Source organism: Erithacus rubecula (assembly GCF_903797595.1).
Source record: "Erithacus rubecula genome assembly, chromosome: 2".
In the NCBI taxonomy this organism is placed as follows: domain Eukaryota; kingdom Metazoa; phylum Chordata; class Aves; order Passeriformes; family Muscicapidae; genus Erithacus; species Erithacus rubecula.
In genome coordinates, this window is record NC_136685.1 from 89,197,437 (window position 1) to 89,221,761 (window position 24,325).

Consider the following 24,325-nt stretch of genomic DNA (forward strand, 5'->3'; position numbering starts at 1 on the left):
ACCACACTCAACCTTTGCACAGATGCTTAATTTCAAGTGGGAGAGTTCTCTTTGAAGCCACAGCCCAGCACAAAGACTTTTGCTTGTACTTTAGCTTTTAACGTGGAGGTCTGAAAATAATAGTATTATTATCAGGGATCAAATAACAGCCAACAAGTAATTTCTTTCTTTTGATCCCTAATATAATGACCATTTGCAGTGCTTAGCCACCAGGAGTGCAAGAGCTTGTTTTTCTGTAGCCTTCTTGAACTCATATCCCATTAAAAAATGCTGGGATTGCTGAGCCTCTTTAAAAATCATGTACACTTTTGTTTCTCCACCATTTCCAACCCTGACCAGGCAAAAATAAAGAAAATTTAACCTAACTTTGATCCAATTATACACGAAACAAAATATTAATTTTGCAGCCTATAAAGGTTAAAATCCAGTAGGCAATTTTATCAAAAATTGTCAATAATCAGCATGGGGGAAGGTTTATCCTTCTGCAGCCAAGCTATCAGTGCAGGCACTGTACTGGTTTAACTGACTGGCCCACATCTGTCTATTCACTTTTCTGCTTCTTCTACATCTCTCCAAAAGATACTCATCTCCATGCTCACATTCACTCACATGCCAGGCTTAGGATTCTTGTCTAAATGTCCTTGAGACTGTGGAGTTTCAGAAATGCTTCCTAAAGGCTAAGCTACATTAAAAAACCCCAAACAATGCCTATATTTATCTATCTGTTAAATATACAACAGCTTATATCAAAAGAGTATCTTGCCAGGAGGTTTTTATTTTATATTAATTGAACAGGATCAAACACCATCTACAAGATTCTCATATTATAGCAGCTGGAAATCCCCACCATAAATCATTTTATCTAAACATGCTTTCAAAGCTTCTAGACAATTTCACATATCGCAGGATGCCAAAAATGTAGTTTCATTTTGTTTCTACCTCAGAGTTATGTTTTAACATAAACAGAAAGAAATCAAAATGGGCATGAAACAGAGCCTGCAAGTTTAAAAGAAATAAGTATTTCAAATACTTTTGGTTTCATCCCATTCAAAACGACAGATGAAGTAATGTCAGGAATAGTAGGATTGATTCCCTCTCAAAATCAGGAAAAAGCTCCAAAACCACAGTGAAACATATTCAGTTTCTATTCAGACCCAACTTACACACTGGAAAAATCTTTATTCACCTAAATTAAAAGATTCATTATGGAATCTTATTCACATATATTCCTTTCTTAGACAAGCATTTGCATTTCTCTCCATTGTGCCTAGAATCAGATCCTCATGGTTGCTATATATGTATATACTTCCCCCTTTCCATTCATCAGAGAGCATGCAGAGAATATCATTGCTGAAACTCTGCCTCAAGTTCTCATGGTCACTTGTGGACTGACTGAAACATACTTTATCCAAATTCTTCCTCTGCACATATACATTAAATGATCCTACTTTTATTGATGTCCTTAGGAGTCTCAGAATAAAAATCATGTTGTAAGAAGTTTATTATTAACTTATAACTCACATAACAATTATGGTCATGTGTTCTTTCATACTTCATCTAGCACTATACAGCGAAATGAGTTTTTAATTAAAGGCAAAATTAAAGCTGCTGCCATGCTCTTTGATGTAATTTGCATTTCAAACCAGAGAACGTGAAGCAAATTCATTACTGCAAAGTACTCCGTGGTCAGGGCTGGAAGAACTGGAGTTTTGTTGAGATTTGCTTGCATGGATTTTAGAAATAGGAAAGCTGAGCGCTGTGATGTGGTCCCTCATTCCCTCCCTGAGGCAATCCACCCATGCACTTTGGAATCAATTGGAAACCCAGCTGCTGTGAGTAGGAGTCATCCAAGGCCTCAGTGCCCAGTCAGGGTAGAGGACAAACCAAAGGAGCCATTCCTGGACAAGGGCTATGGGGTCACATCCTCCTACCTTGCACTGCCAGACCAGCCAGTCGGATCCCCTGCTCGAAGGAGGATATCAATCGCCCATCAAGAACATCCTTTTTCACCTGGAGGTAATACTGATATCTACAAAAAGAAGAGCACAAAAGAGCACAAATTATAATATCTATATGCCTGCACATTTCCTACAGGGAAAATAAGATTGTGGAAAGGAAGGAAAGAGTCACCCCAGACAGGTCGGGCTGTTGAACAGAGGTCTGTACCCAGCTTCAGAGGCTCCACATTACCACAACAAATCAATATGATCTCTACCTGTGGAGTGCTTCCAGATGGATCAAAGGGAAAATTAAAGGTTCTAGTTTGTGTTCCCCAGACCACAGAGGGGCATCTGTGAAGGGCATCTTTTGTAAATTTTACAGAAGATCATGCAATCCCAAATGAAAAAACGGACTCTTCCATTCCTATTGTTTTTGCTCCATGGTCACCGTTTTGATTGAAGTAGCAGAATTTTAGCTATACACTTTGGTCTGCTGATTTACCTTAAACTATGGCCCATGTACAAGTTTTTTTAATTGGCATTTTTCATGTGTAAGGAGGACTAAGACACACAAACCAAATAAACACAGCTCCTAGCACAGTCCATGTGTGCACTCAGCCTCGTGCTCCCAACTCCTGGGTACACCTGGGTGCTCTAAATTAAGAACTTCAAAACCAAACAAATGGGCTTATTCAGGCTGTCAGCAGACACAGCAACCTGAAACAGCTTGACAGGTTACTGCACCCTTCAGCTGCATGCCTGCTCACCCCCTGAAACTGAAAATGGAGTGTTATCCACTTCAAATGCCAGGAATTAAGGAAATAATTATTTGAGATAAACTGGGATAGAAAGAACTGGTACACAAGCACACCAGCCAGTCCCTTGCTCTTCAAGGCAGACAGTGAAGAGCAAAGTCTGTGGGCATCAAACTCCTAACTGTGCTCAGCTACAACCAGCACACCACATCTGACCTTACCTCTGAACCTCTTGACAAAGATGCTGTTCTGGCCTTGTTTCAGAGTGTAAGTCACCTTCCCAGTCCCAGCAGAAGGGAGAACCACTGCAACATCACCCACAGAACAGGAACTGTGCTGCCTTAACCATGCTTGCAAATGTTACTGTTTGTGTTGAGGTATAAGACAAATATAATCTCATTTTAAATGCTCAGATTTCGGTTTCACACAGCCTAATGAAGATTAAAACTTTGAGGGGATTTTGAAATTTGATTGAGAGAGGCAGACTGAAAAGCATACAGCTTCTCAGCCTGAGCCCTGTGCCTCAGCCCCAGGTTTCACACTTGCTGGGTCCAAGAGACAAATCAGCTTCTTTCCACTCCCTTGCTATACCCTAACTCCAAAATCATGCATGCTAAGTTACTAATTAACTAAATCCTAACTCTGAAATCATGCACGCTTTGTCAACTATGCAGATGAGCAAGTGTTTGATGAATTTGGTCTTCAAGACTTGTAAGCCCAAAAGCAGCTATTTGGGTCCAGGCATATACACACAAGTTACATATTCTGGTCTAATGAGGAGAGGAAAATCCATATCTGCCATAAAAACAAAGCTATTGTTAAAACAAATACAGTGTCAAGAGGCTACATGAGAGTCAACCAATGTCAAATCTTATAATGTCATCCCAGCTGTACAGAAGTCAAGAATGTCACCAGCTGTAGTGGAGCCATGATTTCACAACCACAGCATCCACACAACTACAGACAAATCACAGGAAGAATTAATTAAGTTAGCATCAACAAAATACTATGCCAATGCAGTTGCTGTAGTATCAAATATTATGACCTAGGTTTTCAAAAGGAACATTGCTTTGGGGTTTGAGTTGCCATCTGACTTCCCATTGGAATACAGTGTAAGCAAGGAAGGAAACATTGCTTAGCGTCTGCCTTGGACAATGTGGAATTCTCAAAAGTTGTCTCCACAATTTTCCCCAAATGCTGTCTTTGACCTATAGCTGCCGATTTTTTTTTTAAAGGTAAGACTTAGACAGATGTTAGAAATTTTAGGGCAAATAAAGAGCAAACACATTGTTACACACCCACACTCAGAGTTACACACTTAGTATTACACACTCATACAGTTACACATTCACAAAGACAGCAGGCAGCACCCACAATCTGAGAAAAATGTCTATTTACATGTGTTTCACTTGACAGCCAGGAAGAGGTCACAATTAAAAATCTTATTAGGAATCTTCTGCAATATTATAAAACCATAGAATGGGTTGGGTTGGAATGGATCTTAAAGATCATCTAGTGAGTTTAGGATTTATTATATACTGTAGATTGACATGCAGTAAGAACTTAAGGGATGTACATGATTAGTGCTCTGACATTAACTAGAGTATCTGTCAGGAAAAAAAAAAATCTCATGGAGAAAGTTGTCACTTCTCACTGGCAAACTCACTGAAATGCACTCACCTGCTGTGGCTCTGGCACCTGTTTCAGTGGAATTGCCAAGATAATCTGAAGAAGACTGAGGCAGAAACCTGTGGTTGGTACCTGCCTCCCCTTTACCCCTGGACTGACAGTGATGAGTGACATCCACCCAAAGAATCCCCTAACATATCTTTTCATGGTGTCCAAATAAAGCAGGAGCTGGGACATCTGTCCCCAGGCATGCACTGGGGTGGCTAATTCCAGTGTCAAGGCAGAGGAGGAGGATTCCCTGGAGGAAGCTCTACTAGAAGGCTCCAATAACTCCACCAGCCACAGATTCATGGCTCAGCCATGCTGCAAAACTGTGGTCAGGCTCCCTGCCCAGGCAACAGAGAGGAGCAATTGGCCCACATTCTGCCAGGGATTTGAGGCTCCTCCATCTGAAATTAAATTAAATGCTGTTATTATACCACTATGCTAACTGAGACTGCTCTTTGTTCGCTTGGATTGCAAAAGTAGATCTATAATTTGAGGGAAATCAAACATTTTTAAAATGTTTCAGCTACAGATTCACCAAGGAAGCTGTTCCAGGACAGCAGATAAAAACATGAATTTCATAGGCCTTCTATTGGATGCTTCAGTTGTGAAAGCATATGGAAAGTGAACAAAAGAGAAGTCTGAAATCTGCACCCCCAAATAATAAATGACAAAAAATTAAAAATTCAGATTTACAAAACTTTAATCACAAAGCCATTCTGGCATACCAGAGGAGTGCAGGACAGTAAAGACACCACCATAGCTGAGTGAGCCTAGAGCTGAAATCTCTCACCTTCATTGCTCACTTTGGGTTAAATATTACTTGCAGAGCCATTGTGTATTTAATATAATAAAGGCTACTGCAGTTTGCCAGCCTGTAGCTAATTCCAAGGGGAATGGGAGTGGACAACAAGTCTGAACAAAGCCATCATTATAAGGCTATCATTTCCCACAACTCTATTTAGCCAACACACAGAACATTGGAAGTATATTTGCATGTATTGCATCAAAAAGCACATTTTTATAGAGTAAAGAAGCTGCAACTGGAAGAATATGAGACAACATCTCAACTCCAGAGTAAACATCTGTATTTTGGCAATCCATACTATAAAAGGAAAAAAAAGCCCACCAAAACCCAATAGCATTAGTAAGCAGGAGATAAAGGTACTCTTTTTTAAAATTTAATTGCAACACCCAGATTCAAATTCTGGTACACCTATGCAAATGTAGGGAAACTCCATTTGCTAAAAAAATTCTGCATGGACCTGCCCCAGGACCAGGATTCACATTTTTTCTCCTGTCCCTTCAAAAGAGAACGTGGGTGTTTGTATAGTGCCACTGAGTTCATTGCACCCTTCCATCACCACTGTGTTTCTGATGTAAAATCCCTGATACATGCAGAAAATAACTCCATTTCACTGATTTCCATTCTTCTCAACAACTATTGTTTCAGATATCACAAGCAACACAGAACCTTGCCTCACCAACACAAGAAGTGAGGTCTCTGTAGAGAAATTAAATAATTGTTTACAAAAGTAAGAGTATGGGTTAGGTTTGCAGAGTAATTGCACTGCGTCTTCAGGATTTTCTTACTTTGTGACTTTCACAAAGAACTACAAGGCAAATACTTCCTTACCTTAATAATTACTCAGTATTATGAGATTCACTAGCCTTTGTAATCAAGCAGCAACACACTCTGCTAGGAAATGTAAAGGAACAGAACAAAAAATTATTTTTTGCCCCAGGAATTTACAATCTAAGTGTATATTTTATGCAAACAAGTGACAATATTGAGTTAATAAGGTTTAATACTGTTTGAATACTGCAGTGTGACCTGTATGGATTTATATTATTTTTCCCCGGTTCTACTTTCCTTCTCTGTGCACCAGGGAGGGTTTGTACCTCCAATGCAGCAGAAAACACTTAAGAAACTTTTGGTTTTTTGGTTGTTCTTTGTGTGTTTGTGTTTTAAAATCAGTTTGTTTTATTTGGAAATTTCAAGCCAGTATAAATACATCACAGTTTCAATATCAATAAATATTTACCTTCACTGTATCTGAAAATAAACAAAGCACTACAAAACATGTATTAGTTACCCAAGAAGTACAATTCCTTTACAATAATTTCTAATGATGCAATTACTGGCATGGCTAACTTTTTTATAACTCATTAGGTACCATTTTGGCACCAAGCCTATCTATTGGATAACTGCAGAGCTATGTAATTTAACTTCTTCTCTGGAGGAAAAGAGAGCTGCTTTACCATTTCATACCTCCAAAAGAAGAAACCTTTAAGACTCAAAGGAGAAACAGATTGGTCCACCTGCGGTTTAGCTCAAGAACTTCAACTCTTTTCCAACTTCAAAAAGAAACTGCAATTAGAGTACAAGATGATCTTCTAAAATTAGGAACACAATAAAAGTCTCATTGAGTCACAACAGCAGTCCGAGTCAGCTCGTGTGAGATTATCTTAGTATGTTAATATATTTCTGAGGAGAGACACTGCAGTGTACACTTATGCTATACTGTGCCCACAGGGGAAGCAGTTTCTTCAGAACAGAGGTCTTTTATCATTTACTAAAATTATTTTAAGCACCAGCTTTGATATTCATGTGTCTGTTGTTCACCTGACACCTTAAAATCTGCCATGATTTTGGTTTTTATAATATTTAGCAACAGGATTCCATAGATACCTATATGCTGCCTTTGAAATAGAAGCCCATTTTTTATTTTGAGGACATATTTTCTCAGTCTTTGAGGTAGAAGAGCCAGTGACTTGGCTACTCAGGGCAACCAAAGGAACTCACTGATAATGACTGAAAAGTGATTTCTATTTATTTATTGCATATTTAAGACAATGGTATTATTACCTAACTCCTACTGGTAGCTTTCCTGAGAAAAACATGCTTTAATGTATGAATGATCATTAGCCTAATTTCATAGAATATCTGAGGTTGGTGAAGCTACTCATCTAAACTTGGGTAGGAACCCAAGGCAGATTTCTAAGATCTAAGTTTCGTTCCCAAATCTCAATCCAGAGTACTATTTACTGGATGATGCTTATTTCATGAGGGTCACTCCATATACTGCAACAAATCTGACTTGTAAACTTGCACTGGGTCTTATATGGCAAGGAAGGCAGACAGGCAGACAAGACTGATCTTCTCAAATGCAACATCAGTATATTGGCAAAGATGGTGTTTTGATTTCTGAGCCTGAGCATGCTGAAACACATTTTGGAGGCAAGGATTCAATCAGCACATCTTAATCTTAAGGCACTTTAAAAAAAAAAATAAAGACAGAGATACATAGATCCATGATGTCACTGTCAGTAACAGAGCTAATGCCTCAGCTTTGCCACTTTAAAAACTTAGATGGTGTTGATAAATAGAACATCTCTAGTTCACTCCTTTGGAATTTCATCAACTTCTCTCCCAGCAAAAGTCTGCTGTTTCACAGAACTAGACAACAGCCACTTATCTGGGATTTGTGTTAGAATATAAAAAGCAATGACAGTGTTTCCACTAATAGAAGGGTAATATTTTTGGAAGGGTATTATTGAGAATGAGTCTACCACACCCTGTCACAGACCTTCAGGAAGATCAGCAGATTTGCCAGAAAAAAAAGAGCCGAAAGAGACGAAAGAGCCTTTGTTACACATGCAGGAGGAAACTCCTTCAGAAGCTCAAACTGTCAATGCCAACTGTGCAAAAACAGAGTCATAACATCTTCCAGGGTAAGAGCTGTTTGATCACAATAACCTTAGAGGGTAGGTCAAGGCTGGCTTCAGGTAACTGAGAAATGACTTTGTTCAAAGCAGCATCCAACTGCTACATCCTGGTTTCCTCCAGCAGCTGGATGGAAAACATGACTGACACTAAAAACAAAATAAATACATGGAAAGATTTGTGTCATTCTCCTTCCTAATGAAACAGAACAATGATGGGATAGCATCATATTCACACATTTGACTGAAAAAAACGGAGAACAGATGAAAACACAGTTCCTATCACCTACCTCCAGATCACTCAATCTCTCTCTTTAAAAGCAACAAATCATAGCTGAAGGGGAAAAGAGGGGATTTGGCTACAACAGACTAACTCCACAGTGATGGTTATTTTGGTGTGCAGGTTGTGAGATAAGGACAAATGATGCAGATCCTGGAAGCCTGGCTTGCTTGGGGAGCTGCAAGTGAAAGGACAGCCACCACAGCTGACCAGTGAGGTTCCTACCAAAGCCCAGTGTCTTCCAAAGGTTAAGGGCCAGCCACAGTCAGCTCCTGGCTAAGGATACTACAACAGGAAAACCTTTGCACAGCTGAAAACAGCACGATGACAATTGTACACTGCTTGATTATTGTTCACCACCTCCATTTCAACAGCTGACTACTGAAAGGTTGTTCATTTGATTGCATTCCCCAAAAGACAATTAAAATTCCAGATCTCCACCTCCTCCAGTTCTTTACATAGCTGGCACATGATTTCAGGAAGTAAATGCAAAGTGTTTTAAGTGCAGTAAGGTTTTCATTCTAACATGAATTAGCCAGTAATGCCAAATTTGTGCAGAAAAATAGAGTGCTTAAAAAAAAAGTATGTTTGCATTACAAATGGGCATTGACTGTTTAGGAAAATAACACAAGCTCTACAACCTCTCCCATATAAGCAGTGTGCTCCCAGTGCAGTCTGAGCTCAGAGTGCTGTGGCTCTTTGCTGCCCAGAGCTCAAGGGATGGCCAGTGAAGCCCTCAGCAATGAGCCAGGAGAAAGCAGCATCACACTCAGCATTCTCCCTGGCAGCAAAAGAGGAGCCTGCATAGGAAAGAAGTGCTCTGCCAGTGGTTTTCTTTTCCTGCCATTTCTGATGGGCCACAAGCACAGACATGCACCCAGGCACTGTTGCAGCCTGCAGACATGACACAAGCCTTCCAAAACACACACTCCTTCCATGAGAGGCTCAGCCACCAGATGCAGCTCTACAGTATCCACCAATTCCTCTATATTTAAACAGAACTCCCTCAACCACAATGGGTCCATCCTCTGTGTTTGTACATTTTTTAAGAGTGTATTATGCATTTTGCATACTCCAAATTCAAACAAACCCAGAAGCACAAAGTGAAACTTTAAATAAAAAGGCCAGTAATGGCATGCTTTTGCAAGAAAGGAAGACATGCCACAACCTGATCTTGATTTTCTACTCTTGAACTATTGAATTAATTATAACAAATTACAGGGAGCCCCACTACAATTTATAAGCACAATAAACTCCCTTACAACCATCTATAATTTTATCAGAGTTAATCCAAATACCTAAAGAATTATACAGCACAAAACTTCAACATGCCTTTTAGACTAAAAAAGAAAAACAAGGGAAGCCATATTCTCTTGTCTTCTGAACCTTTTCACTTAGAAAAGTCTACGTTTGATCTCTGCAAATGGGAGTCTATTGGAGTCCAGCAAACCCTGGTGACATCTTCATAAAGGCTGGAGTGGGATGGCAAAAGTGAAGCAAAACAAAATCATATAATGCAAAGAAATCTGCATTTTAGCATTTCTAACTAAAAAAAAACCCCAAAACCAGAAACGTTCAATGCAAGCATAAATAATACACAGAAATATTAGAATAAAAAAATTGGGAGCAAAGCATTTGTTATCCACATCTTTAAAAAAAGCCATATATCCATTTGGTTTGAGTTTTAAACAGATGCTAAAAGTATTATTGTTCAGCCTAGGCTTGAAAACATGCTCAGCTATGTGCTCATAACCCCTGAATTGAGCAGAACTTGCATTTGACTACAGAGATTCAAAGGTTACAGATCAGGAAATTACTTTTTCTTTTCAGCTTCATATTCTTTTTTGATCACAAAAAGAAAAAAAAGGTAGGACTGAGTCTGGTAGGTGAATTACAGCAATGCCACATATTGCTTTTCACAACAATAGTTGTGAAAAGTTGCACAGTTGTAGGTTGGGTTTTTCTGAGTGCAAACCCACAACTGCTGCCTCCACCTTCACTTTCCTCCAAACACAGTCTTCCTCCTTCCCATATAGGTTCCTCCTCACCCTGAGCTGTGTGTCCCAGAGGCAGCCACTGCTCTGATGCAGTATTTTGGATAACAAACCAATTTTCCCAGCCAGCACCCATCCTTTGGTGCCTGACACACAACATGGGCTCCAACTAAGAACACGAGCTACAACCACATACCATGGCATGCAGCCTGCCCAAGTGCCACTGCCCACTTGGTTAGTCACATCCTCACACCAGCAGGTCCCACACACACAGCAACTCATGCCCACAGATCTTCAGATGGAATAAAATAAAAACAACCCTGAAATGGCAGCTGTAAAGATTCATCCTCACAAAGATGCAAAAGCACAAAGATAAACCATGACTATGCTGAAGACTACTTAACCTCCTGGGGAAGAGGAGCACAAAAAAACCCTGTTGGTCTTTCCTGAATTGGAATTAAATTTCAGCAAAAATAAGATAAGACCCCAAAATGTTAATAATAGCTTTTATTTACTTCCTTTATTCATATGTGTTGACTCAGTTCAAATCTGCTGCTCCCTGCCCTGAAAAACAAGGCAGCTAACCTTCAAGCTGTATCTACTGTGGGAAAAGGTGGTTTAAGCTACATATGGAAGCAATATGAGTCAACAGTTTGAAAATTCTCCTGGTAGCCAGCCAGGTTAATGGCCAAGCAGGTTAGAATATCATGCTAAAAAAATGTGGTGAGTTAACTAGAACAAATGTATACTCAAGCTCATACTATGCAATACCGAAAAGAAATAGATAATTTTTTTTTCTTTTTTTTTTAATGGCACTTAAGTACAGGCATAAGTATTCTTTGGACCCAAAACAAGCATGAAGAGTTCTCATTGCTCCATTCTTTTCCCCACATTGTGTCAGTTGTAACAATAAAATATAATGTATATACCACATAAGTCCCATTTCATTTTCCAATATATATTTTGAATATTCTCCTTCCATACAGCTCTAAACTCTGGAATTACTCAAGTCCACCATGTTTTTCTGGCTAAATGTAGTATGTTCTGCTGTGCACTGATGCAAGAGCTGAACTGAGTGAGCACATATACCAGTGAACAACTGGTATGCATATGTAAGCATCCAGAACATCACAAAATAATTGCTTTGTGGGTGCAGAGCAGCATGCAAGTGTATTCAGGTGTTACTTTATTCAAAGAGCGAGTGAACACGTTCAAACTTACAGAAGAATGTGTGCTTAGCCTGAACTTAACAAAACAAACCAAAAAAAAAAAAAAAAAAAAAAAATAAAAGCTCTGGTGAGCCTGCAGTGAAACCTTGTTTATGAGTTTATAGAGCTCATTTACAAAACCCTGTCAGTGAAACCTTTATGTAGTATCCCAACCTCACCCAATCAATGTCTGAGAAAGCTCTATTGATTTAGTGGAATTTTACCTGGTGGAGAGTTAAAATCCAGTTGCCTTTTACAGTAATCTGTCCTGGCAATAAGAAAACACTGCTTGAAATGTGACACAATGAAGTTGCTGCCTATCTATAGGTCATCAGTACAACACCTTATATTCCTGTGAAAAGATGGTTGGGACATCTACATTTGCATCACTGCCAGCAGCAAACAGGAAAACTCAGGTTGCTTCCATCTCCCAGAGACCCCAGTGACCCTAGTGTTTCCAAAGGAATAATTGAAAACAGTCACCCCACACCTCAGTAACTCATGCAACAAAACCACGGCCCAGGAAGTTGTAATATCCCAGTGAAGGCAATCCAGCAAAAGTGAGCACAGCTCTGATAATCACAGGATGTTGCCAGGGAAATATGTGAATCAGTGCCCTGTTGGGTGGGTAAAATAGATCCATTTCATGAAATGAATAATTATTCTTTGTAAAAGCTTCAAAAACAGCTGAAGATATCAAGTGCAAAAGCAGCTGCCAAAGATAAAACAGTGAACCAGTAAACATCTCACTGCACAGGAATCTGCCATCTTCCGACACTGAGATTCCTGCCAAATTCTTGTTGAGATTCTCAGCTGCACAAGGGCCTCCACACAAATGCTTCTTTTAAACACATTTGGAGACTTCAGGGTTGTACTGAAATCCAATTGCAGATCCTTTACTGCTGTGCCCTACCAGCAAGGCAAAAGAAGTTAAAGGTATTCTGATCATTGAAAAAGGTAAGTTTAGAACTAAGTTTTCATGATCTGTGTGTCAGCTATAAGAGAAGGGAAAAAGTTTGCTCCAGCAGTAGAAACTTCAACATTGAATACATTTAACTGAAGACTGGCAGTGCTACCATAACCAAGATTTCCACTGCCTATTAACTTCTCAAAATTTAAAAAGCTGATAGGAGTCCCAATCAAAACCCACACATCTGTTTGCTCACATGCTGCTGCTGCTAGTGTCCTGACCCTCTTCCTGATGCTGTAGAAAAATTTCAGACCATCTGTCTGGGACTTCTAAATAGAAGACCAGTGATCCACAGTTCCCTTTTCAAAACACACGGTAGGAAGGAGAATGAATCACCTGCAGAAAGTGATGCACAACAGAGGAATCCTGAATCACTTTGGAAATGCCCATTTCTTCTCACTGATTACACAGGAAGTCTAGAGCAACCTGCACTCCTTAATGCTTTATCAGGAGTAGCACCATGACTGAGGCAGGACTGGCATGTGTCACAAGGAGTACAAGGAGTGCATTCTCTAGCAGTCTGCACTTCCCTGAGGAGAAACTGCTGTATCATATGGGAAAGAAGACAAACAGGAGAGTACCAGCCCCAGCCTAGGTAATGCAGTCATCTGTCCAAACCAGTGCCTTGAACTACCCTGGGAGACAGGTCTGAAGCACATGCCAGTGTGTGAGGTGCCCCAGAACACCCACCCCCCTGCACAGTGCTCCTTAATGAGTGGGGAACTTCCCTCTGCAGTGGCACACTTTGCTTCTACACCTGCAGGGGAAAAGAAGGGCAGCCAAGCAGTTTGCAACAGTCTAAATGACAAAGGCAGTGAGCAGCTCAACTCCTAAACTAGAGGAGGAATTGTCCTTTTCATCTTCATTTGAGGACATGCAAAAACGCTGATGGGCACTTCTGTGACTCAAACAGCAAAGGATGACAAGTGTTTTCCCTTCTTCCACTACTTTATCCTTTCTCCTTTAAACCAAAACATTGAAGCTAACTTTTTTTTTTTTTCTAAGTCCTTCTATTTGCTTTTAGTTGCATCTGTCTGTTTTAAAGAGGCAACAATACACTAAGAACCTTCAGGTAGCAAAATCTATCACAACTGATTCTACTGAGAGTCATTCCAGCAGCAGGGACTCACTCATTAAGTTTACAGAAACCTCTCAATCTGTGGGTGGGACTCCCTGTCCATCATGGTGACACAGCAGCATGCTCCCATTGGTCAGGAAACATTAGACTTGAATTTCCAGTCTACAGAATATTATTTCCATTTAGAAATAAAACTATTATGAAACAAAGTCTCTCCTTTGTTTCTCTACATTTTGTATCTCTGCATCCTGTCTTAGGCCTGACACAATCCTCAAAAGTAAATACCTAGGTGAAGGTTTCCTGTAGAGTTTACAAGTAGATCTAGCAAGGCCATGTTGTTAAATACAACTTTTGACACATCCTCCAGCTGTGTGAGCAGAAGTTTACTATCCATACACTCATCCTTAACACACTGCAGTTCAAAGAAAGCAGGACACAATTCTCCACTTCATTCCAAAATGTAGGTTTAGTCACAGTTTTCATGAGGTCCTGTTGCCAATTACAGCAAGATTTAAAATCACCTTTCAACACTATTTAGGATAACAGACTATATTTAGGCAACTAACACAGAACAAGAAAAAGGGGCATGTTCAGATCATACAAGTAGACCTTCAGCAGATTTTCCATTAATAAATACACACACAGAATGGGTACAGCTAGCAGTTCAGCTACAGATATGCAACCATGTGTCTGTGTGGCACTGGGAAACCTAACAGGTGAAAGCCAAGGAGCAAGAAAAGCTGGATTTAAATAGAAGATAACTCCAGGTTATCACAGTGAACACCTAGCACAAGTTCTTATCATCAAGCAGTGGTGAGCACAGCTTCCTCAGAGGCTGAGAAACAATAAAAGTCAGTGTGACTCATCCAAACACAGCTTTATACACAAAGCAAGCTCTCCACTGATGAAAGCAGAAGCCCAGATTTCTAGCCCCAGCACCATTTCAACTGTCAGATATCACAAAATAAATATATAGGCCACTCAAATGTTTTTTGTTTCCATGCAGGAAGGCAGATCTTTTTTTTTCCTGCAACAGAAGCTGGTTAGACCTTCAAAGCAAGTTTCAAATTGCTTGATGTATTTCCTTCTCTTTAAGAATTATAAAATGTCTCAAGCACTAGGTTCAGTCTCATGGAGCCTCAGCTCTTCTTCCTGGAACTAAGGTTCAATCCTGGCAGTCTGTGTAATCAAGACACATTTTAACACAGTGGTTTGCAGCCGTGTCCTAACTATAAACAGTCACTTCCTCTGGTGACCAGGAATAGGACACAAGGAAATGGGATGAAGCTGCCTTAGGGGAAGTGCACTGGGATTGTAAAACAGGGACAGAGCAGGGCCTGTTATGATAAGACAAAGGGCAATGTTTTTTAAACTAAATGAGGGTAGATTTAGTCTAGACATAATGAATAAATTATTTACAGTGAAAGTGGTGAAGCCCTGGAAGAGGTTGGCCAGAAAGGTGATGGCTGCCCCATCCCTGGAAACATTTAATATCAGGTTGGATGGAGCTCTGGGCACCCTCACCTACTCATTGAAGGGAGGTTGGACTAAATATGACCTCTAAAGGTCACTTCTAACCCAAACTGTTCCATGATTCTTCTGTGATTCCAAGTTCAGACTGGACATGAGGAAAAGATTCTTCACCTATAGGGTGGGCAGTCACTAGAACAGGCTCTCCAGGAGATTGACTACAGTACCAGCCTGGCAGAGTACAAGGAGCATCTGAATGATGCTTTAAATCATTTAAGTTTTAGGTAATTTTGCCAGGAGCAGGGAGTTGGGCTCAGTGATTGTTACAGGCCCCTTCCAGTTTCAGAGATTCTGTGATTCAGTGAATCCTCTTCTGCACATATCCACGTTTCTATCCATCTGGTCCTTATGCGCTTTTGAAATGGATGCATGATTAATGTACTGTCATCTTTGAAGTTTCACAGGCTACACATCAACCCTCTCAAAGCCATACTATTATTGAAGAATGATATTTCTCTGTTTGGTAAAGCTAAGCATTCTTTTTCCTTCTAGTTTTTGAGAGCTATAAAGTATTTGGAATCACACCTTCCATGCCCTTCTTTACTTGCCCTTTACTAATCTAGTCTGAGTTTTGTTCTGAACATGTAAAAAAATCCCAGACTGAAATTCATACCATTACCTCATTCCAAGATCTTCAAGGTTTAGGGAAAACCCTCACATAATAAAAATCACAAGCATGGACAATAAAATTGCTACATTGTACTCAGCTGCAGAATTGCTTTTTAAAAATCTGAATCGTTTACAGCTGTCAACCATGGTAAAAGCCATTCCACATTGCTTATCCAGCACACAGGTTCAGCTAGTGTCTCCACCAGCACACATACCCAGATGGACAAGGAAAGGAGATCCAAAGTACTTTTTTCCCAAGTGCAAATGCCTCCACTACCATAACTGCATGGAAGGATTCAACCTGGACTATCTAAGACCAGACAGGAAGCCCCCTCACCTTGTGTAAATGATTTATCACTGCTATACAAGAACAGAACCTCATAATATAATTTTTGCTTCCATTCAAAAAGGTCCAATAAATAAAGGCTAGATTAGTCCAAAAGTATCTGTTCCACTAAAACTGAATGTAGAAATAGCTCCCATCAGGAAAGCAAATACGTTAGCACATGTGACTTAATGCCAGAGCATAAAATTAGTATTATTTCCTTATGATCAGATATAAATGTGAATCTGCCCAATGCCAAAACATTCCTGTTGCAACACTTCTAACCATCACAGCCACTGCCTTCAAAACACAGTAAAGCAAGAATGCAGGCTGAAAGTATCCTGCACTGTATTTATAGTTATGCAACACTATTTTTTAGAGTTGCTACATATGTACTGCCCAACCACACACATGAAAACATATTCACTTTCTGGTCTAAAAGCACAGTATAATGTAATAGATTAGATCTAAGCATCAACAGTTTCTTAAAATATCTGGCACAAAGAGCTCAGCTTTCAAAAACCAACACACAGAGAACAAGCTCCCCATTCACTGAAGAAAGTCAGCTGGGAGAAGGGTTTGCCCTCCTCAGCAAATATTTTATAAACAGGGAATTAATGTTGAATCTTAGGTATGCCTTGAAGGAGTTCTTACTTTTAAGTCAAAGTTTAAACATCCACTAAAATACACATCTAAAAAGAACCAACTGAAAAATACTACTGAAAAGTGAAACAACACATATGCTGCAATAATGTGAACACAACAAGACCCAGGCAAATACTGCAAATTATTTGTTGTTGCTGTCCTCTAAATACAACATGAAAGCTAATTAAGTATCAGGGTGTTTACAACAAGGCAGGTACAAGCCTAACGTGTATGTTTTATGCTGCATTAGCCACTAATATTAAAAAAGTCTAATAATTAAAACAAAACAATAAAACCATCAAAGGAGCACCAAAATGGAAATATCCCAGGCTGTCTAAGCCTGGGTGGCCACCCAGGGCTCTTAGGACTCATCCAGCTTGCATGCAGTTCCAGAGCTGCTTCCTTGCCTGGACAGCATGAGCCTAAATTCCTGCAGCTAGAAGAAAGGGAAAAGTAAAGGGAGGGGAAAAAAAAAAAAAGGGAAGAAAAAAAAAGGCCAACATTTCTAAGTTACTTCATGATCCACTCACAATCTTGTCCAACAGAAGGGAGCTGGGATCTCTGTGGACTCGGGACCCCTGACTGACTTAGCAGTGAATTCCAGAGCTTGCCTTTCTCCCAGCTTTGGGAGATGGGGTGCAGCTCCAGTCATAAGACAACCAACATGATGGCCCTGAACTGAACCAGGGCTGTATGGTCATGCAGGCTGTCAACAGCCATCTGCAACCAAGGGAATTCTGTTCCAGCAAAAATTCATTTGCCTCGTGTCAATTAATAACATTTAAGCTCCAGAGTTCCTACTGCTTCCTCTGGGGGATCCCATCCTGATATCCCACAAACACTCTGATGAATAAGACACTTATATTAGCACTTGTCCCAGTTCTTCTTTTGCTGTGTTTCAATACTTAGCACATATCTACAGCACCCTCTATTAGTTCTTCTGGTTAAACAGGAAAGAAACAGTACCATCACATATGGGGCACTTGGCACCCCATGCCCTTTCACTGTTGTCTCACTCCATTCCCCTGTAAAAACTTACCCAGTAATTTGACTCCCCAAATCATTTAGCTGAAAGCAGATGATTTTATGGGATTCATGGGATTAAATTATCATCCATTTCTAAACTCTGCCATTCTTACACAACACCCTGTCCCTTTCTGTTCATTTGATACACCTTTCAGGCAGCAGCAACTGTTTTAATTCATGTGAATTATTTAACACTGCAGTCCATTGATCCAAAGCTTCTATAAAATAGAAATATTATATATATATATGTATATATATATAATGATAAAGTTGAAAATACTCTAGAAGAAGAAAGAAGCTACACTCATCTATGCTACACAAGGGTCCAGTTCAATTTAAGAAACAAATGGAACTGACAAACTTTTTAACTGGAAATAGTTAAAAACACAGGACTCATCTAACCATTAATATCATATTTATGTTGGAGAGAGCACTGTTGCTTCTCAGTGGAGGTGCATCATCCTTGCAGCTGGGTGAGCCACAGCTGTTCCTGGTGCCAAGAGGGAGGGCTGTGTGTCAGGGCCTTTCCTGTGTGGTGTGAGTGGAGCTGATCAGCATGAGCACCATGGCCATGACACTTCCCAGAAAAGCAGGCAGTGAGTGCAATCATTTTTCTGGAAACTACATAGCCTGCCTGCAGATAAGATCTTTCCAAGGCAGCAGGCATGTTCCTAAAATATGTGCTGGTAAGTACACAGTAAACACAGACTGACAAAGGCTCCTAGGAAGAGACTAATTCGGACAAGGCAGTGAAATTTCTCCTGCCTGAAAAACTAAACTTTTCCCACTCTGTTACACACCAGTAGCACCGAGGGGTTAAATTCTGACTTAAATCTCCAGGTGTAAGAGACCAAACTCTGGAGTTGGTTTTTTTAAACACTCCACCTTCCCATTTTCCGTATTCTCTCTCATTTACCAATCCACTCGACTAAAACATGCATCTCTTTTCTCCTCCCATCCTGTATGCTATTTTTCTGTACTTTCATAGAAAATTTGTTTAGTGTCAGTACATTTTAGAGAACCATTGGGATTATAAAAAAATCCTATAGGTCTATCTGTGGTGTAGTAACAAGCACAGCCACGCAATTGGTCACAATGCTCGCTTCAGGCAAGCACAGTCCAGGATGTCTGGAACAAATCTGATTGTACACATTGTCCTGTTTTTTCCAGCACAGTGTGATATTCAAAATAATTATTTTGGCCAATGAAGCCAAACCAACTACCACGAGCTCAAAAGTACACACAGAGACTTCTGCAGCCACAAGCTGCAGGTGTGACCAACCATGAAAAGCAAAGCAGCCTCATGTACTTGTCACATGCAAATGTTACATCCTTAGCAGCCAAAAGAGTTCCACTTCACTGAGCTTGCCACAAAACCAGGCTGGCACAGAAGGATATGTGATATCCAGCCTTAACACAGAAACTAAAAGCACAGTGTAAGGAGCAGTAACTAGCAGAAAAGACAGCAGTGACTGGTAGAAATCTGCAGCTGATTTGACTTGTATTAAAAGCTAGCTACACAGGGGGATGTGAAACTTTAGCTTTTTCAAAAAAAGAAAAATAGAAAAGCACAGCAGATTAAAAGCAAAGATAAGCTCTAGTAGGCAAGACATATAACAAGGACTTTTTTGAGGGGAAAGCAAAAAAATCCAGTATTTGTTAAAACAGATTTGTGAAAACATTTTTCCCTGTAAATATGAAGCACTCAAACACTAATTTTTCCTCTCTATTCTCACACAATTTTAGAATTCATATTGTCCTTGGAATCTGTACTACTTTATGCCTTAGAAGAACTTCTGCTTGAAAGGTCTTCACCTAACACTTCTAGAAAAACAAAGAAAGGGAAAGGTTGGGAACAGTGAAGAAGAAATATTTCCTTAGAAGACAAACAAAACAACAGCTACAATAAATGGTGTAGAAAAGGGTATGGTATCAGGGAAAAGAAATACTCACTCAGTTAAAAGAGGGTAAGTAAAAAAGGCTGAATTTTCACAGACCCTCCAGAAAGGAGGCCTGGGAGCCACAGGCTCTAATTTTCCACCTGCGGAAACATTCACTGCCACACTTTGCAGGTGCAGCCATCCCATTCCAAACACTGCTTCCTTTCACAGGAAAGCTGTACAGCCCGTTCTGCTGGGGAAATGCAGAGCTGACAGCTGAACTCGGGGCAGCAGCCAGTGCAGCACACTGCAGGTGCTGGAACATGTCCCTCCCTACAGAGCTGTGCATGCCAGACCCACCGTGCAGAGCACCACGGGACCCTGCTCCATGGGGCACCATCCTAGCACTGCTCTCACTGGCCAGGATTACATCCCAGTCTGCAACAGCACAAAAAGCCACTGGATACTACTGAGTACAGAGCACCTAGTAAGATACTGAAAACTTCTTCCAGGAAAGAAAGAAGAAAACCAGACCAAAGCACACCTTTATGCCTTCACAGGAGGCACAGCACTATCACGCACTAAGAAAGAGAGAACTGTGGGGAGCAAAATGTGACTTCAGTTTTCCCTTAGAACTGTGGGAAGGGGAGAAAAGAAAAAGGCCCTGGATTGTCTGACAATTGTGCAGAAAGCAGAATTGCACCCACATTTTCAGAAAGCCACAAGAGTGTGTGGGTTCTCTGTTTTTGGAACAAGAGCACAATGAAAGCAAGCTTGTTTACTTTAGACACTGTACAAAGACTTTTTTTAAAAATAAATGCTTGAAAGGATGCCTCCTCTCTGAGGAGTTAGCAGAAAATAAAAGGCAGATTTATATGTCTAATCTATGCAAATATCTACTCTACAGGGCATCACAAAGACTGCTTTATATCAGACAGTATGCAGATCCCAGGTGCTTTAAATATGCCAAAAGCATGTGCAGCATCTCCATCTGTAATGGCTGCTCACTGAGAACAGCTGGATGACTAAAAAGAGGTTGTCTAAGTAGCCTTCCATGAAAAATGCTTTTTGCTAATGTGCCAATCCCCATACTCCCACCCAAATTACTCCTGCTATAACTGCCATTGAGTCTGAAGAGGGTTTTTTTTTGTTGTTGTTGTTGTTTATTTGTTTTGGTTTTAAAATTATGTTTATCACAAATTCTTTTAGAAATTTTCAATTGTAGAAATAATAACATGGTGAAAACTCCTACTGACAAGGAATTTTCATGGAGTTTTAATTAATCTGTAGAAAGGGAAGATATCTGTGGGACTGGGGACCAGTAGAATGCCATGACCAGTAGCCAGGGAGATGCTGGAGTCACTGAGATCTTGGAACAGACAGGAGTAAGATCAGGGAATATATACAGATGGGAGCCTCAATTCAAGAGAAAAGAAACTGAGTAGAAAGGGTAGTGAAATAAGAGGTCTAGAGGGTAGGAAATAGCTTTCCTAGGAGAAGGCTTAATGCCAAGAGAACAATGCTATTGCACTGAAAGTAAGGTATGACAATAATATTTATATCATGGCCACTACCAGAAAGAAAAAACAGGTACTCTGCAACTGGTGACTGCTTTCTGTATGTTTCCCTGGGACATCCTTGGGAAGCTTCCACCCCAGGGCAACATGACTGCCCTGAGTAGTCCCAGCATTTGCATTCAAAACCACAAATTGAACAAGACTGAAAATGTCCTGCACATGCTTCTTACCCTGTCCCAGTGATTAGCTTCATCCAAAGAGGAAAAAAACTCTACACCACGAATGTCTTGATCTTTAAGCAAGAGTCACTTTTGTAGCAAAGAAGGAAAGGACTGCAAGCCAGAGCCAGGTCTGACCTACTAAAACAACCAATGTGCTCCCCAGAGTGCTCTTCATCTTGTCTTTTCTTGCAGGTCTCAGAGACTGGTTTCAAAGAGCTTAAGAGCTAAATAAACTGCTCTGGCAGTCTTGTCTTTTCATTTTCTTTACCACAGGCTCCCATATTATCAGAAACACCTCTTAAAATTAACTACAGGCATCCCACATGAAGACATGGCAGTTTATACGACAGGTGCCTGCAGCACTAAGGTGCTAAATAACCAGTTACATGGCCAGTCCAAAGAACCCATTCACCCACTCAGCATCAGTCCACATCTTGAAATATGGGGCCATTTGGGCACAAACTGAAATACATGGCACACCTTATAAATATAAACTCCCTTCTTTATTGCAAGATTGAACTGATTTCCCAGAGTAAGTGCAGAATCTCTCCTTCCATGAATATATTCCACACCCAATGGGAAATGGTCCTAAAGCAATCTCCTCTAGCTGACCTTGCTCTGAGCAGACAAGCTCCAGAGACACCTTCCAACCTCACTCAGCAACTGCTGCTTGCCTTTCACTTGAGTAAATCATCTGACCTTCCCACACTGTGACACCCTGTGAGGGACAGCACTGACTCCTCACTCCACTGCTGTTCCACTCCTCTCCCAGCATGTCCTGTGGGGACAGGTCTCCATGGAGTGCTCAGGGCAGTGTTACTCACCCCAACTTCTGCCTCCACACTTGGCTTGTCAATACAGGAGGTTACCAGAGAAACCACAAAGAGCTCCTGACCACTACCAACACCTGCAGGCAGTTAAAATCCAGGGGCCTGAGGGCATAATTAGCATTTTCTACTTCCAGCAGTAATGATAAGATGTAAAGGAGTTATAATTTTATAAATATTGTCCCGTTGGTATCAGGATTCTTCCTGTTGGCCCCAATCACCAAACAACAGCCAAACACAAAAAGGTTCACACATTGTTTAGACGAGATCTTTCAGATGATCTTTCAAATTAAATTATTAAGGAACACTATTTCAGAGCCAGTGACCAACACCTAAGAAATGCTCCTCTCAACCAACAGAGCCTAAAAGACTTGCATCATTTTCCTCTCCTGCAATGACAGTATGTGAGGCACAGGAGGTTGCAGTCACTGGAAACAGGAAGGAATATTCAATTTGGCGACAGATTTCTCAAAACCAGCTATCAAGTCTATAATCCTACAGATCAGAGGAGGGTAAACCAGCTCAGGAAACCAACTCCCCAGTTTTTGAATATTTGTGCATTATGTCAGTGTTTGCTGAAGCATTCTCAGAAGACTTCATCATCTTCAAGGAATATTAATCAACCCTGGAAACCCTGGAGTCTACAATTAACTGAAAGCTTGCTGCTGAGAGATGGGTTTGTTTCACCTCCAACTCCAAACACAGCCAGGCAAGCTCAGGGCTGGAGAAGGTTACAAAGGTGACAGGTTCACTGCTGGCAGTAGTCACCACCTCTGCATCTTTGGCCTTTGGTGGTGGCTGTATTTTGGGGCTGGGCTTGTTTGTGGTGGTTCTGCAGCCTCCCAGAAGGGGATGAAGTGTCTCATCACAAGTTCTGCATTTCAGACAGATTTGTCATTTGTACCTAAACATGAGTCAAATACACAGGCACTGAGTGGGCGAATCCAGGGCCTACCTCAACATCACACGTAATCATATCATGATCAAGTCTAATCCTAGAAGCAGTTTTCAAAATGAAAACAAATGTTGAATCAATTTACCAAGAGACAAAAAAAAAAAAACCAAAAAAAAAAACAAACCTATAAGCCCACATCCATCTGTGCATCTAATCAGGTTTTAAACTAACACTTTCTCTGCCAGTTGTTTCAGGAGAATCCTCCAGATCCCCACATTGCCTCAAACATGGATCTACCTATTGCACAGTTGAAGGTTTGCTCACATCACACCATCTACAGTGCAGCAATTCCACTCCATGAAACAAGCAAACAAATTTTAACAGGCTATTCTATATATGAAATCCTCTAGCAAACTGCTGGCTTTGCTACACACCTTTAAAGAAACATAAAAGGCACTTACAAGACTCTGCAGCTTACACTATCAATCACTTCAGAAAGAAAAATAATTCAGCAGCCACTCCAATTGAGGGTGCTGTGAAGTTCAATTGTCACTGAAATGCTTTGTTATTACCAGCCTGGGCAGAATGAGCAAATATACCTCTGCAGGTGAGCTATGAATGAGCAATCAGCACTGCAGGCTGCAGCTTGAAGAAATAATAGCATCCAAGTAGCTCCAATGCTTCCTTGCACACAGCTAGGCCAGGATTGGGCTGACAAATTGAGCAACACAACATGTCAGACATTCCGTCTGCACCTTAAAAATAATTCTGAAGGAAAAGGTACTGAAGCTTCCCTCTCCCAGGGTGTACAAAGCAGGAGCACACAGAGACAGACAAGCATCAGTGTTTGGTCTGTTCTCAGAGAAATTGAAGTTTTATGATGCTTTTATCCCACTCTTTGGCAAGAATTCAGCATACACAGTAGTCAAGGGATGGCTTGACAGCTGTCATTTCAAGACACAACTTCTTCACATCCTACCAATGCCAACTCTCCAGTTCAGTGTCAAATAAAGATCCTTCAAAATACACAATCTGCAGTATAAAAAAATTGCTTCATATATTGTATGCCTTCTAGAATTAAGGCCATTCTTCCTTCACTATATATCTTTTCCTAGCTATTATGACCATGTGGTGAATTCCACATTTTCAGCTACAGCAGGTTTTTTTCAGTGGCAAGGCTTCTGCCTCCCTGAAATTTTCGCCCACTTTTTCCAGGCTTTACCTT

The 24,325-nt window shown here is 40.5% G+C and overlaps 1 protein-coding gene across 1 annotated transcript in view; it reads right to left on the bottom strand.

Moving 5' to 3' along the window:
* PTPN14 (protein tyrosine phosphatase non-receptor type 14) overlaps nucleotides 1-24,325 on the bottom strand; it is a 71,807-nt gene that overhangs the window by 39,922 nt on the left and 7,560 nt on the right. Inside the window, exon 3 of the mRNA XM_079297503.1 lies at nucleotides 1,932-2,029. Within this exon, the coding sequence (XP_079153629.1) occupies nucleotides 1,932-2,029 (98 nt within the window). The remainder of the gene's footprint in view (nucleotides 1-1,931; nucleotides 2,030-24,325) is intronic.